The 15527-nt window shown below is 40.5% G+C and overlaps 1 protein-coding gene across 10 annotated transcripts in view; it reads left to right on the top strand.

Moving 5' to 3' along the window:
- Positions 1 to 15527, top strand: part of RAPGEF2 (Rap guanine nucleotide exchange factor 2) — a 265728-nt gene that overhangs the window by 119843 nt on the left and 130358 nt on the right. Inside the window, exon 1 of one of the 10 annotated variants that reach the window (XM_055405068.2) lies at positions 10544 to 12841. The exons of the other annotated variants lie outside the window; for them this stretch is intronic. Within the exon in view, the coding sequence (XP_055261043.2) occupies positions 12831 to 12841 (11 nt within the window). The 5' untranslated portion in view covers positions 10544 to 12830. Of the gene's footprint in view, positions 1 to 10543; positions 12842 to 15527 lie in introns of those variants that run through there. 10 annotated transcript variants of the gene reach the window in all.

Raw genomic sequence — 15527 nt, 5'->3', positions numbered from 1 at the left:
CCTTATGCGACGAGTTGACTCACTGGAAAGGACTCTGATGCTGGGAAAGGTTGGGGGCGGGAGGAGAAGGGGACGGCAGAGAATGAGATGGCTGGATGGCATCACCGACTCTGTGGACATGAGTTTGGGTGAACTCCGGGAGTTGGTGATGGACAGGGAGGCCTGGCGTGCTGTGATTCATGGGGTCGCGGAGAGTCGGACACGACTGAGCGACTGAACTGAACTGAACTGAACTGAAAGTGAGTAGAGGGCTTCCCTGGTGGCTCAGAGGTTAAAGCGTCTGCCTCCAATGCGGGAGACCCAGGTTCAATCCCTGGGTCGGGAAGATCCCCTGGAGAAGGAAACGGTAACCCACTCCAGTATTCTTGCCTGGAGAATCCCATGGACGGAGAAGCCTGGTAGGCTACAGTCCACGGGGTTGCAAAGAGTCGTACACGACTGAGCGATGGAACGGAACGGAACGGAAAGGGAGTAGATGACAGCAGAGTTAGAAGGGCTAATGAGTTACGCCGTTGCTGTTGTGTAGTCTATTCTAACTAACACTCCACTATCTCCCAGTGGTTGCTCAAACTTATGTCCACTGAGTCGCTGATACCATCTAACCATCTCATCCTCTGCTGCCTATTTCTTCTTTTGCCAGCATCAGGGTCTTTTCCAGTGAGTTGGCTCTTCCCATCAGGTGGCCAAAGTATTGGAGCTTCAACTTCAGCATCAGTCCTTCCAATGAACATTCAGGACTGATTTCCTTTAGGATAGACTGATTTGATCTCCTTGCTGTCCAAGGAACTCTCAAGAGTCTTCTGCAGCACCACAGTTCAAAAGCCTGAATTCTTTGGCACTCAGCTTTCTTTATGGTCCAACTCTTACATCTGTACATGACTACTGGAAAAACCATAGTTTTGACTATGCGGACATTTGTTGGTAAAGTGATGTCTCTGCTTTTTAATATGCTGTCTAGGTTGGTCATAGCTTTCCTTCCAAGGAGCAAGCGTCTTTTAATTAAGTTATAAAAACTGCCTATTTCAAGCATTGTTTTGTGAACAGGTGATTGGGATCTGTATTTGGCCAGTTAATGAAATAGTTGGTTAGGCAGGGAGTCATAGAAATGTACTTCTGTTTACTTTAATGTGATCTGTACATATAAACATACGTATAACTGGATATAATTGGATTAAAATACACACCTATAGGTATAAAGGTGTGTGTGTGTGTGTGTGTGTGTGTGTGTGTGTGTATGTGAGTGTCAGCTGGTCCTCTGGGACTTGACTGTTTTCCTTCCATCTTCTACAGTTATTTTCCCCACATCCAGCCCAGCAGCAGTGAAAACACTGACATACCTGTTGACCATAATGGTGCTCAAATGTGATGAGCATAGTGACTGGAGCTAACTTCTAGAATCAACCATCACCCTAGGCTGCTAGTTTATGTCTCTCTGAGAGAACTTGATGCTTAATTAGTACGTGTGGGCCTTTCTATGCTCACCTCTGTCCTGAGTGGCTCCCTGCAGTTGTTCATATGCATCTTCTGTCTTCGCCACCCTATAAATGTAACTGAGCCTCCAAGTGCCTGCCTGGACCACGGAGCTGACACATGGAGATCTTGCTGTGTGTCACCAAGGCCAAGGGATAATAGCATTTTGAGAAGGGAGGTGGTCTGTTAGTCCGCTTTTTCATGGAGCATCACTCGGGTGAGATGGGAAACTGACCTTGGATTTAACAACATGAGGGTCACAAGTGACCTGGGTCACTGAGTAAGCCCATCTCAGTGATGTGATGGGGCTACTTGTGGAGATAAGCACTGGTGAAAGAGAAATTTTATCATTTCCAGAAATTTCACTGTGGGGAAGAGGGAGGAAGTGGAGTTTTGGCTGGAGTCGGGGGGTCGCAGGGAATGTATCTCTTTAGCTGATGCCAGAGTGTGTCTGTGTGTTGATGTGAGTAACCCAGCAAAGAGGGCTTATACAGGAGGGTGGGGGGTTGTGGCTGAAGTGGGTGAAGCCCACAACAGGGGACATATTGGCTTTGGAAACAGTGAAAGCGCTTTACCCTTTTATAGGCCCACGATCAGAGTCAAGGTCCAGGTGTGGTTATGAAGCGTAGTGGTGGGTGCTGAGGAGTTTGGGCAAGAGAGAAGTTGTGAAACAGAAGGAGTGTTGAGTGCCCGCTTGATATCAGTGGTCACTGATATCATGTGATCATTTATGTCCCTCCCCAGCCCAGCAAGTGTTTGGGGGCGGGCATGGGGCAGGTGGGTGTGGGGGCTACTGGGCGTTACTCTTGCACACGGCGAGGGAGCAGGGTGTCCAGGCCCTGGGATTGGAGATACCATGTCTGGAATGCTGCTTCTGTCATTAATGGCTTTATAAACAGCTTGTCACCTACTCGAGCAATTTCATTGAGTCTCAGCTCTGACCTTTCTTTTCTCCTCTGACAGGTTTTTCTTTTTCCTGTTAGCTAATAACACCTTAGAGTTAGCAGTGACCACATTTGCCAGGTCCCCTGCCTTCATGCCCACCAGCAATGCCTTTATTGTCACCTGCTCTATTAGAGCAGCTCCTTACTTGCCCTCAAGACTCTTCCATAGTGAAACCATATCATCATTTAAAAGCCCAGACTCCTCTTGTTGATCCCTTGCATAATGCAGCTGCCAAACAGGCAACACCTGGCCTCCTTAGTGAGACGGTCCTGGGTTGCTGCTCTCTGCTGGGATGGCCACCTCACTGTGGCTGCCTCCCCTCCAGCCCCTCAGGCCTCCTCACCCACTGTGAAAACCACACGCTTTCTCAGTTGCGAAAGTCTTTAAAGCCCTCAGCTGTGTATATTCATCTTTACTTCTGCAGGGCCTAGCCCAGAGCAGGCATTTAATAAATATTCATTGAATTGTATTGGTTCAGGATTCTATTTTTATTATGCCCTTTTAAAAATCACTTAAAAAAAAGAGCTTAACAATACTATGAGAACATAATCCCTCTGAGAAATCACTTGTAACAAGCTATAATTTATTGAAAGTCAGGTTAGTATAGAAAAGTCAGGAGGGAATGGGGCTGCAGCATGTTGGAAGAAGGCATCTGGGGAGCTTGGGCTGAGGGCAGTTCACGATCCATTTGGGACGTGAAGGAGGGGAAAGGGCAGGTGGTTACTGTATATTGTTTGCTCTCTGTATTAATTACAGTGAAGTTATTTAGATTGCATAAAGTAATCACATATATGCAGTAGGAGTTACTTTTTTCTCTCCTGTGAAGAACCCTGAAGATCAGCAGCCAGAATGGCCCCAGGTCCCATCTTTCTTCCTGGCTCATAGCTTTCTTGTACTCAGCATCCATTCAGGGCACAGACTGGCTGGCGAGCTCCAGCCATTACATCTGCAGTGGGAGCCAGAAGCAGGGGAAAGGTAGATGAGCAAAAAGTTAACTTCTGTCCTTGAAACAAAGTTTCCTTTCACATCACATTGTCCAGGTGGAGTCATGTGGCCACTTCTAGTCACCCAGGAACCTAAAATCTATCTTATTCTGACATGGGTTGTGTCCCTGAAAATAATAATATGCAAATATCCTTCTAGGAGACTTCCTTGGTGGCTCAGAGGGTAAAGAATCTGTCTGCAATGGGGATACCCATGTTTGATCCCTGGGTTGGGAAGATCCCATGGAGAAAGGAATGGCAACCCACTCCAGTATTCTTGCCTGGAGAATCCCATGGACAGAGAAGTCCATGGGGTCACAAAGAGTCAGACACACTGAGCAATTTTCACTTTCACTTTTCACCCTTCTATGGAGAAAGATTAGAGCAGGAAGCCAGCAGCCCCTTTTAGTTTCCCTTATTCTTTCTCTATCAGGTCCTTCTGTTCCTCCGCCCTGCGCCTCCGTCCTCAGCCCTTACATCATCTATAACTTGTGTGATAGATGTTACTTGAGGGTGACTCAGGTTCAAGTATTCCCAGGACACACACAGAAGGTAAACATATATGTTAAAGATTTTTTAAGGAAGCTGGGAAAGAATTCCAAATAAAGCAAATACATCTTGAAACAAATATGAACTTAGTTTGACTAGAGTTAATGCTATTGAAGGCACAGTTTAGTTGTGCTTGATGTAAATATATCCTGTGTTAAATTTGAAATAAGGTAGATGTCTAAATTAAAGGTAGAGTGAAATATGTTAAAAACTACAATGGGATATACTAAAACATTCCCCCTTTGGGTATTGGCTGTACCCTCTGCTGTAGGACACAGCATCTTCATCCTGGAAAGCTAGCATTGATTTAGCATTGTTTCGACCCTATTCCAGCGTGATACCCAATGCACAGAGCATTGGTTCTCTGGAGAGGGAGCTCGTGGCTGGGTCAAGTTGGGAATTCAGTTGCTATGACTACAGCTGCACAGGTGAGCTGTGCATAAAAGTCGGGCTTCCGTGGTCCTTGGAATACCAGCATTGGTGGTGTCCTAACAGAGTAAGGAGTCTTCAAGGGAAGTGTTCTGACGTATATGTATGTAGAGTTGATGTTCTTTCGCCTCTGATGCTTAAAGTCTTCAGTCAGGGGGCTTGTCATCTAGGACGTTTGCATAAATAAGCATGTGATTTCACCCTGGAAGTCCGTGTTGGCAGTGATGTTTGGATTTCTCTTGCAAAAGTAGATATTATACTTCATAAAGGTTTCAAAGTCTGATCTGTGTCAATGAAATACAGCATTGTTTTTCTCCGTGAAATGTCGGAATTGTTTACTGCTTAAGGGCAAATGAGCTCGCACCCCTTGTGTGTGCACAGTTGTTCTGGGGAAGGGTTGATTCGGAGGGGTATGTGAATTACTGCTCCACCTGTATAGATTCTTGGTGTCGTAAAATACAGAGCAACTCAATTTGGTTTTGTGTAAAGAAATACCCTTTCCGTGTTGGGAACCCTGAGAGAAAATGGTAAGAGTAAGGCTATTGCTAAGAGAGAAATTGATAGATGAAGCAAATTATACTTCGTAAAATAGGAATGTCGTTATTAAAATTCAATTTCTAATTAATCACAATCCTGGGACCCTCTGTTTTATTTTACTATGACTATAAAATTACTATGACTGTAAACTTACGTGTATGAAATATAGGTATCTATTATATATATATATATAGACAGCAAAGCTGTATATTTCAGTGTTAAAGAAAATGACTTTATGCTATACTGTGTACCACAATTTATTTTTCAGATGTGCTAAAAATTGTTTAAAAGTACTTCAAGAATTAAGAAATAGTTAAAATAAATTTAAATATAGCTTAGACGTGTATATCACTGCCTTTTTATGTTAAAATTTAATTAAATATAATGTGGGTTTAAAAACTATATGCTTAATATTTATTACTGATTAGAATATTGAAATGTAAGTTTAAAATAAAGATTTCTTTTTGTAGATGTTTCTTTCTTTTGTCACACATATATGGCTTAATAGGTGTTGAATATTTTTGCAATTAAATATATAATTTCTGGTATTGAATGTTCATGTGTTACAGGTCTACATAAACATTAAATAACTGGATGTTCTTAGTTTAGCCTTCATCTAAAAGTTTTTGAGTGAGTCTGATATTTAAGGATAATTTTTACTTTATAATGATGTATTTTAACATTTTATAGCTATAAGCTGCTTGATGTGTCACTTTCATTAAGATAAGTTTGCTATTTCTTGGGCATTTTCAGGTAATTTAAAAAACTCAGGCATTGCCCACAATCTGTCCAACATTTTCCTATATTTTATTATTATATTTTTAGTTCAAAAGGGTGCATTTAGAAAACCACCATTAAGTATTCATACTTAATTCAGTTTTACAAGTAGAAAAACTATTGATATTTTATTTCACCAGTCTAAATCATATCCGGGATGTGTGTGTGCATATGTGTGTATGTGTATATATATCAGAAGTTTTTTACTGCCATGGTTCTTTATATACTCTGAAATAATAACTATTATTCAGAATCTTGAGACCATTTCAGTTTACCACTTAGTCATCTGATCTTGGATTTTAACTTATTATATAATTTTGGAAGCACAGAATGAAGAGTTATCTGTGATTAGGGTCTTCTGGGTTTTTAAATCATTATCTTATTTAAGTGAACTTAAAAAAAATTGAGGTAGTATCAATACACATTAAGTAAAATTTTATATGTTAATTTTATATATAGTTAATGTGTGTCTATATCAATATATACACATATATAGTTAATGTTGTGTATGAAAGCATCATTGTGGCTAAAGCAGTGGTTTATTATCTATGTCAGAGTATATAGTAGTTGCAGGAGACCTGGGTTTGATCCCTGGGTCAGGAAGATTCCCTGGAGAAGGAAATGGCAACCCATTCTAGTATTCTTACCTGGAAAATCCCATGGACGAGGAGCATGGTGGGCTACGTCCCATGGGGTCGCAGAGTTGAAAACAACTGAGCGACTGATGCACATAGTCCTTCAGGTATATGGAGAAGAGCTAGCTGATAATGATCCAAGCCTAAGCAGCATGTTTTAACTTTTCTTAGAAAGTGCTTGTGAGACAAAAGTAGAAAAGATCGTGGATTAGAGTCCTTGTATTTGGCAATAAGGGGCTTCCCAGGTGATAAAGAATCTGCCTGCCAATGCAGGAGATGTGGGTTTGATCCCTAGTTTAGGAAGATCCCCTGGAGGAGGAAATGGCAACCCACTCCAGTATTCTTCCCTAGGAAATACCATGGACAGAGGAGCCTGGTGGGCTACAGTCCATGGGGCCGCAAAGAGTCAGACATGACTGAGTATGCATTTGACAATAAAGATGGTTAGGAGGTAATATGAACGATAACTGACCACACTGGGCCAATTATTAAATTCACCTGGCTTAGGATGAGTACTACACTGAGGCCCTGACCCTGGAGGTTTCAGTCACCACAATCTGGGCTGGACCTTACCCTCTCTTTTCAAAGCCCACAAGCAGGTGGTCAATCAGATCTTAACTGAGCAATTGGGCTAATGGACTGTGGAACTAGTAAACACTGCAGTTTTATGATCAGTGAACGAAGAGATCCTGGAAGATGCTGTAAAGCTGGGACCAGAGACAGGAACCTTATCTCTATGGACCCGACTAGTGTTTTCATAGAAATAGAATTTGCTAGGAGGTGCATGTGAGACTAGTTTAGGAAGACTAATGATGGAATTTAGTGACTGGAATTACAGAGAAGGGAGCGGATGGAATAAAAGATGCTTTGAACTTGCATGTCAGGTAGTGTGTTGCCTTTGATAGCCACAACATAATTTAGAGGGGTTGAGGTGGTTGGTTTAGTTTCAGAAAACTAAGATCATGGCATCTGGTCCCATTACTTCATGGCAAATAGATGGGGAAAGAAAGGAAACAGTGAGAGACTTTAGGTTTTTGGGCTCCAGAATCACTGCAGATGGTGACTGCAGCCATGAAATTAAAAGACGCTTGCTCCTTGGAAGAAGAGTTATGACCAACCTAGACAGCATATTAAAAAGCAGAGACGTTACTTTGCCAACAAAGGTCTGTCTAGTCAAAGCTATGACTTTTCCAGTAGTCATGAATGGATGTGAGATTTGGACTATAAAGAAAGCTGAGCACCAAAGAATTGATGCTTTTGAACTGTGGTGTTGGAGAAGACTCTTGATAGTCCCTTGGACTGCAAGGAGATCCAACCAGTCCATCCTAAAGGAAATCAGTCCTGAATAGTCATTGGAAGGACTGATGCTGGAGCTGAAACTCCAATACTTTGGCCACCTGATGTGAAGAACTGACTCATTGGAAAAATCCCTGATGCTGGGAAAGATTTGAAGGCAGAAGGAGAAGGAGATGACAGAGGATGAGATGGTTGGATGGCATCACTGACTCGATGGACATGAGTTTGAATAAACTTTGGGAATTGGTGATGGACAGGGAGCCCTTGCGTGCTGCAGTCCATGGGGTTGCAAAGAGTTGGACACAACTGAGTGACTGAACTGAATTGAACTGAACTGAGGTGGGTGGATATCAGAGATGAAATTAATACAGTGGAGGGGCAGATAAATAGGGAGAATACAGAGGCAAAAGAAGAGATGCTTATCAGGTCAGGAGGCTGTAGGGACAGGCTTTGACAACTAAACTTTGCTTTTCTGTTCATTCCAATGTAAAATTATCTCATGTACTATTGTAAGCAAGCCGTGCAGTATATTGCCAATTTTTATATAAACGGGATGCCAGATTTCATAAATCCTACTGAATTTTATAAGCAAGATAGTATTCCTGTTTTACAAAACACAGTTTGAAAATGATGGTTTGGGTTGCTTCCACTTTTTGGCTTCTGTCAACATTCATGAACATCTGTTTGTGTGGACATGTTTTCATGACTTCTTGAATAAATACCTGAGAGTGGGATGGATGGGTTATGTAGTAAATGTATGTTTAACTTTATAAGAAGCTGTCACACTGTTTCCCACACCTACTGTCACATTTAGCCCTCCCACAAGCAGTTTGAGAGTTCTGGTTACTACATATCTTCTGCAACACTTGGTATTATCTGTCTTTCTAATTTTAGCCACTTCAGTATATATGTGATGGTAATTACATGGTGGTTTTATTATGTGTTTCTCTGAAGGACTAGTGTTGAGAATTTTTAATGTGTTAATTGGCCATTCTTGTATCTTCTTTGAAGTGTTAGTTCACCCGTTTCAAACCATATTTTTAAATTGGATTTTGCACACTAAAAAAATTGAATTGACTATCTTACTTTGGAGTATGTTCTTTGTATATTCTGGGTACAATTCCTTTGGAGGTATTTTGCAAAAATTTTCTTCCAGTCCATGGCTTGGCTTTTTCTTAACTGTATGTTTTAGAAGGAAAAACTTTTCACCTTCATGAAGTTCATTTATATCAGCATTTTCTTTTTTAGTTTCTACTTTTGGTGTCCTGTTTAAGAAATCTTTTCTTAACTTGATGTCATAAAGGTTTTCTCATGTTTTTCTTGTAGAAATTTAAAAGTTTCAGCTGTTCCATTTAGGCTTGAGAGCCATTTTGATTTAATTTTTATGTATGATATAAGGGTTGAGGTTTTGTTTATGTTTTTTGATACTGATATCTGCCTGTTCCAGAACCATTTATTTATTGAAAAGAATATTTTTTATCCATTAAATTACCTTAGCATATTTATTAAAAATCAGTAGACTATATTTGGGCTTCCTTCATATCTCAGTTGGTAAAGAATCTGCCTGTAATGTTGGAGACCCTGGTTTGATTCCTGGGTCAGGAAGATCCACTGGAGAAGCGGTAGGCTACCCACTCCAGTATTCTTGGGCTTTGCTTGTGGCTCAGCTGGTAAAGAATCTGCATGCAATGCCAGGGACCTGGGTTTGATCCCTGGGTTGGGAAGATTCCCTGGAGAAGGGAAAGGCTACCTACACCAATATTCTGGCCTGGAGCATTCCATGGACTCTATAGTTCATGGGGTCTCAAAGAGTTGAACACAGCTGAGGGACTCTTCACACTTTACTTAGACTGTATTTGTTTCAGGTCTATTTCTGGACTCTCTTTTGTTCTATTGATCTACATGTCAGTTCTTATACCAATACCCTGTGGTTTTATAGTAAAAACCATGTGGTGTAAATCCCTCACCTTTTTCTGTATTAAAATTATTTAACTCTTCTATGCCTTTTCTCTTCCATATGAATTCTAAAATCAGCTTGTCAATGTTAGGGTTTGATTAGAATTGTGTTGGATCTGTGGATCAGTTTGGGAGGGTTTGCTATCTTAATATTGAGCCTTCCAAACTATGAACATAGTATAGCTCAGAATTGACTTAGGTCTTTTACTATTTTTCTTTGTAGGGTTAAGGATCCTTTTGTGTTTTTAGTGTACAGGTCATGCACAGCCTTCATTAAATATATTCCTAAGTATTTTATTTTTTGATGATACGTGATAAGTTTTTAACTACTTCATTCTATCAGAGCAGATTTGAAATAGGTTAAACAGTATTGCCAGGGTTACTGTTGGTAGAATTAGAAGGAATAATTATTTATAAAACAAGGAAAAACAGGATAAGTATGGTTTGTGAGAAATGTTCACATTTCGTTCATATGAATTCAAAAAATTGACATTTTATTACTTGATATTTTTGTGAGAAACTACTCATATGTGTCAATATATGCTTTTCCTTTCTTGGAAAAGTGTTCTTTTAACATCCAAGAGTTTCATGACCGCAGTACTATTCAAGGGACCCGAATTGTTGTTGAGGTCCTATCTTACAAAGACGTGTGCTGTTTCAGCATATTTTATGATATGTGCCAGATTTGGGGGAGGCTGGGGTTGAGTTTTGGTGCCATATGAGCCATATATGAGCCTTAAAAGAATATCAGATGTTTTGTTGCAGTTACTTGAGATGTTTGATTCTTGAGATCAATTCAGGTTCTTATTGGTTAGGATCAATCTGAACCATTCATTTGAATTCATCATTTGTTTTTGTCATTAGCAAGTTACATAGGTCTGTTAAGCTATTTCTTTTTCAAAATTAAAAAAAAAATTTATATAATAGGCCACGCAGTGTGGCATGTGTGGTTCTATTTCCCGACTATGGATTTAACCTGTGCCTCCTGCAGTGAAAGCACAGAGTTTTAACCCTTGGACTGCCAAGGAAGTCCTCGGTTTCTTCTTATTTATTTATTTTACTTGTAATGAATTTTAAGTCAAGCCATTGTAAAATAAGACTTCAGAGCTGAGAGCTTCCTTGCCTCTTCAACTTCTCCATGGCGAGCTTTGCGCAGTGAAACAGGGAGCACCCTGTGACAAAGGCATTTTGGATAAGGCGTGCATCCAGAAGCTGAAGGGAGAGCTGTATGGACCATAACTTTTATACAAACTGATCAGCTGCCATCTGTGCGCAAAGCCCTGTGATCAGCAGAGACCCGTTCGTGCCACTGATGGCACTGGGTGGACCGATAGCAGCAGATCGGTTTAGCTGAGCTGTCCTCCAGCAGCTGGTCACGAGGACACAGACCCCACTAAAGTGTAATCAGCATCTCTCTTCAGTCCTTTGCTGGGTAGATTGTGGCAGGAGACAAAAGCCGCTTGCTCTCTTCACCCCCATAAAGCGAGGTAAGAGCCGCCTTTTTTCTCCAAAAGGGAAAAATAAGGGCAAAAACAGCCTCTTTCAACTTTTCCCACGTTGTTTGGATGTAGATTTATGCTCATCTTTTCCAGGATAATTGTTCCAGCCAGGTGTACAATCCAGCATCCCTTTGGTGGTTGAGAGTAGTGTGTGTGGTACAGGTTGGGTAAATGTCAGTGACAAAACCTCCCTGCTCGGCCCATCTAAGCATTTGACCTTGAAGACTCAGAGGAGAACAGACACTGCAGATTTCCCTACTTGCCCTTGACTTACAACAGTGGATAATGAATTAATAGAAATTGATAAGGAGTGACTGTCAGGCAGCTGCTGTGGTCATGAGGCTGGTATGCGGAAACAGTGCCCGCTTGCACAGCATGCGTAACTCTGAACCGCAGCCAGGAGGGGTGGGTGGGTCACTGAAGCAGGAAATTGGCCGCCGAGAGGAATGCTGGCTCCCCACACAGGCTGCAGCCCGGTGCACCCAGGGAGAGAAAACACAGGGGCGATGGGGCGAGCTGGTGGCCGCAGAGACCCGGCTCCTCTAGCAGGAGGCAGCGCTGGTGCTTCAGAGATACTGAAGACAGTGCAGGTTAGATTTTACTTTAAGGGATCAAAATGTTCATAGCGTAAGTAGAAGATGTTTAGTTCTTCTATAGTTAAATAGACCACGGGCTACAGAGCGGGGAAAACATAAAACGTAGCTCTGAGGCCTTCCCCTAACAGTTTTTTTTTATTTTTATTGCGCTCTGTTTTTATAAGCGAAGGTTAAATGTGGAGATTCGCTTTGTAGAGGAGCAAACTTCTGTTCATCTGTGCAGGGTGATGGTTATTAGAATACTTCTAAATGAGCCTCCAAAGAAACTGCCTGTTTCATTTTCCCAAACAGTTACTTCTGAAATAGCCTGTTCCAGGCCACACTTTAAGAACTGTTTGTAATTTAGACACACATAAATTTAGTGTGTACTTGGTGTGTGTATGTTTTTAGTATAAATAGCTGTTACTTTTTTTTTTTTTTTTTGGCTTGTTTGTTAAACTAATGAGTGAGGACAAAATATTTTTTAAAATATTAAGTGATGCCTTTCAAACCATTTTGCTCTTCTGTTAAAATGTATTCCTGTAGAGTCTACTGATTTTTGAGAATGGAATTGATTGCATCAGCAGTTACTTGTGAGATTTTTCTTTTTCTTAACTGTTTATTGCTGTTCTGCTATCTAAAGACAGTTTTTCATGTGAGTATTTTTGGTAAGTCCTACATAGATATTATTGATTTTGGTTTAGGAGCATCAGGCCAGTCATTTACTTAGATTTTTAAGGAGGAAAGAACATTTTAGCAACTGTCTTCATATTTTAGAAATGAAGATATGAAGAATTGGTATCGGAGAATCACATTTTCAAACATTCTGTAAATTAATACTGCCCACCAGTGTAGGCGCAGTTTGATGGCTGTGTGGATGTAGCCTGACATGAAAAAGTTTACATTCCAGTACTGAGGAGTTGCATTCCACTGGGCAGTTCTGACGCACAGCAGGAATGCGGGGGCCCTTGTATACAAAGGGCAAGTTTAGGGACACTGACAGAAGAGGCTTCTGTGCTCAGCCACCTACCGCCTTTCGTAGACACACACACAGTGGTAGAAGCACTCAGGACTCAACTTGGATGGGAAAATGTGGTCACAGAAGTGCAGAGCAAGGTGGCCTGACCTCAGAAAGAGCCCGCGGAACCCTGTCCGGTGAATCACGGCTTGTGGGTATCTATGATAACTAGGTAAGATTTGATACCTTCAGACAACTGGTGCTGTCTTGTCATGAACCTTGGACTTGAAAGTTTATCAGACTATTAACATTTTTTTTTCTATTTTACATTATATAGGAGATTACATTTAGTAAATTTTTTGTCTGAATATATTTTAATTTTTAGTTCTGTAAGGGGAAAAAAGCTTAATGGGAATGAAAATCTGGATTGTTAAACAAACTGTTTTTGGAACAACCATTCTTCAATTTGTTTTACTGAGGACCGTGAACATTTAGGTATCTTGTATTTGTTATGCTGCAGGTAATCTTTCCATTAAACATTTTCTGTGAGTTTAACTTAAAAAATATCATAGAGAACCAATAGGTTGACCTAAAATGAGTCTGCATCACTTCTGCTTGTCATCTTTGGTGGTTTAGTCTAAGATTATCAGGATGTTCTGAAATTACATTGAGATTAATAGTTGAAAACCAGGCTATATGCTGCACTTTGACAGAACAATTTAGAAGGATTTAGAGACTATAGTAATTAAATGTTCATACTGTGTAGAATCAGAAGCCTAATGGTGTTCTTATAACACAAATGCCCCACTTCTGTTTCTCCTTATCTCTTTCTAACTTTCTGGACTTTTGTGAAAGGCTGGCATCAAGTGTAGAAAGAGCTAACAGGTTTTTAACTATTCAGACCAAGTCTTATTGATAACTGTTAACTACATCTTTTTTTGAAAGACAGTTATATAAATATTTGTGTCTCATACACAAATGCATGTGTATGTAGAAAGGCTGAAGTTGCCAGAAGACAGTTTTTTTTAAAGAATTTAAAGTTAGAGTTTAAAAAAAGCTATGTCACTTTAAAAATTAAGGAGCTTAAATTTTAAAAATATCTTTGTTTATCTTGGAACGTCATATTATGAGTGCCATTTCAAAGAAGCAGATGTGCTAGTCCTTGAATTTCTGGCAGCAGCTGCCTGAGGAGGCTTGGTTTTTATAGATTTGACTTTCAAACCTTTGACTCTCCCAGGGTAACCCTCAAACACTTGATGGTCATTTGTAATTTTGCTAAATTCGAATTGCTTTCTGAATTGCAAAAGCTGATTTGTCTTTTTCACTCAAGTAGCCCGTGAGTGAGCCAACCTCTGAGAATCCACCTTTCCACAGAGCTCTGTTCCCGCTTGTTGTTGCATTTATGCTTTACAGGTAAACGTGATGCCCTGTAGTAGTATTCCTGAGGATGTCTGGGAATTATTGCTCATACATGTCAAGCTTAGCAAGGACCACAGTTTTTATATTATTGAGGGTGGAAAAGGGCTGTTGAAGAAAGTGAGAGAAAGGGCGAGGTCATTGTGGAATCACAGTGCCATGAAGCCTGATGGTGATTTGGGGCGTCTCTTTTAACCTATTCTGAGGTAGCTTGGCTTTGTTTTCCCACTTATGGAATGAAAATTGAACATTTCTCATGAGCAGAGTGGGATGGTGGGTCATACATATTGAAACTCCTTGGGGCCCTTTTTCTAAATCGAAATGTTTGAGGGCCTTTGATGTAGCACTTTGGATTCTGGCATACCTTCATGTGTGAAGGGGAAAAAAAGGCCAGGAGACCCTGTACTATGTGATTTTCTAAGTTTTTTTCTCAGCTCTGACATTCAAGAAATCCATTTTGTTTTTGAGATGCATTGTAGTCAGCAAATATGACATTCTTTTTATAAAACTCATAGTTTGCTGTTCTGCCTGTTATCACCGACCTCTTGTGTACTCATCTTCCATAGAATATAAACTAAGAATAGGGGTGACATTTAGTGAGTTTCTTGTAACCTCTGTGTTGATTGCATCGTTTATGAGTTTGAGCAAGCTCTGGGAGACAGTGAAAGACAGGGAAGCCTGGCGTGCTGCAGTCTATGGGACTGCAAAGAGTTGAACATGACTTAGCAACTAAACAATATTGATTATGTAGTTTATGTCCAGTAAGTTTTTGAAAGACAAATAGGAAGCAAAATTGTGCACGAGTGAGCATCTTTCTCTTTCTCCCACTTTCTCCATTTATATATGAAGACTGGGCTGGCACGATGGGGAGGCCCTCTAATTTATGACCAGGAATAAAATAAAAATGGAATAATGCTGGGTGAGAAGAAAATGTCGGTATAATTGACTCTTTAGAACTGACTTCAGGTTACCAGGGATGAAGGATGGAAGATAAATTGGGAATTTGGGGGTGAATATATACACACTATTACATGTAAAATTGGACTTCCCAGGTATGCTGCTGGTAAAGTCTGCCTGCAGTGCAGAAGACACAGAGATAAGAGTTTGTTCCCTGAGCTGGAAAGATCCCCTGGAGTAGGAAGTGACAACCATTCCAGTATTCTTGCCTGGAAAATTCCATGGACAGAGGAGCCTGGCGAGCTACAGTCCATGGGATCACAAAGAGTCAGACACGACTGAGCGACCGAGCACATATATTAAATGGATAAACAACACAAACCTACTGTGTAGCACAGGGAACCCTTAGTAGTTTGTAATAACCTAAATGAGAAAAGAATTTGAAAAAGAGTAGATAAATGTATAAGTATAACTGAAACGTTTGGCTGCACACCTGAAACTAACACAATATTGTTAATCAACTACACTCCAATATAAAATAAAAACTATAAGCAAGGTGAAAAGACCACCTTCAGAATGGGAGAAAATAATAGCAAACGAAGCAA

The sequence above is a fragment of the Moschus berezovskii genome, chromosome 19 (assembly GCF_049115385.1).
Source record: "Moschus berezovskii isolate FMDL1 chromosome 19, NW_MosBer_1.0, whole genome shotgun sequence".
In the NCBI taxonomy this organism is placed as follows: Eukaryota; Metazoa; Chordata; class Mammalia; order Artiodactyla; family Moschidae; genus Moschus; species Moschus berezovskii.
Note: the sequence above shows the minus strand (reverse complement) of the source record. Positions and strands in the feature narration are given on the sequence as shown.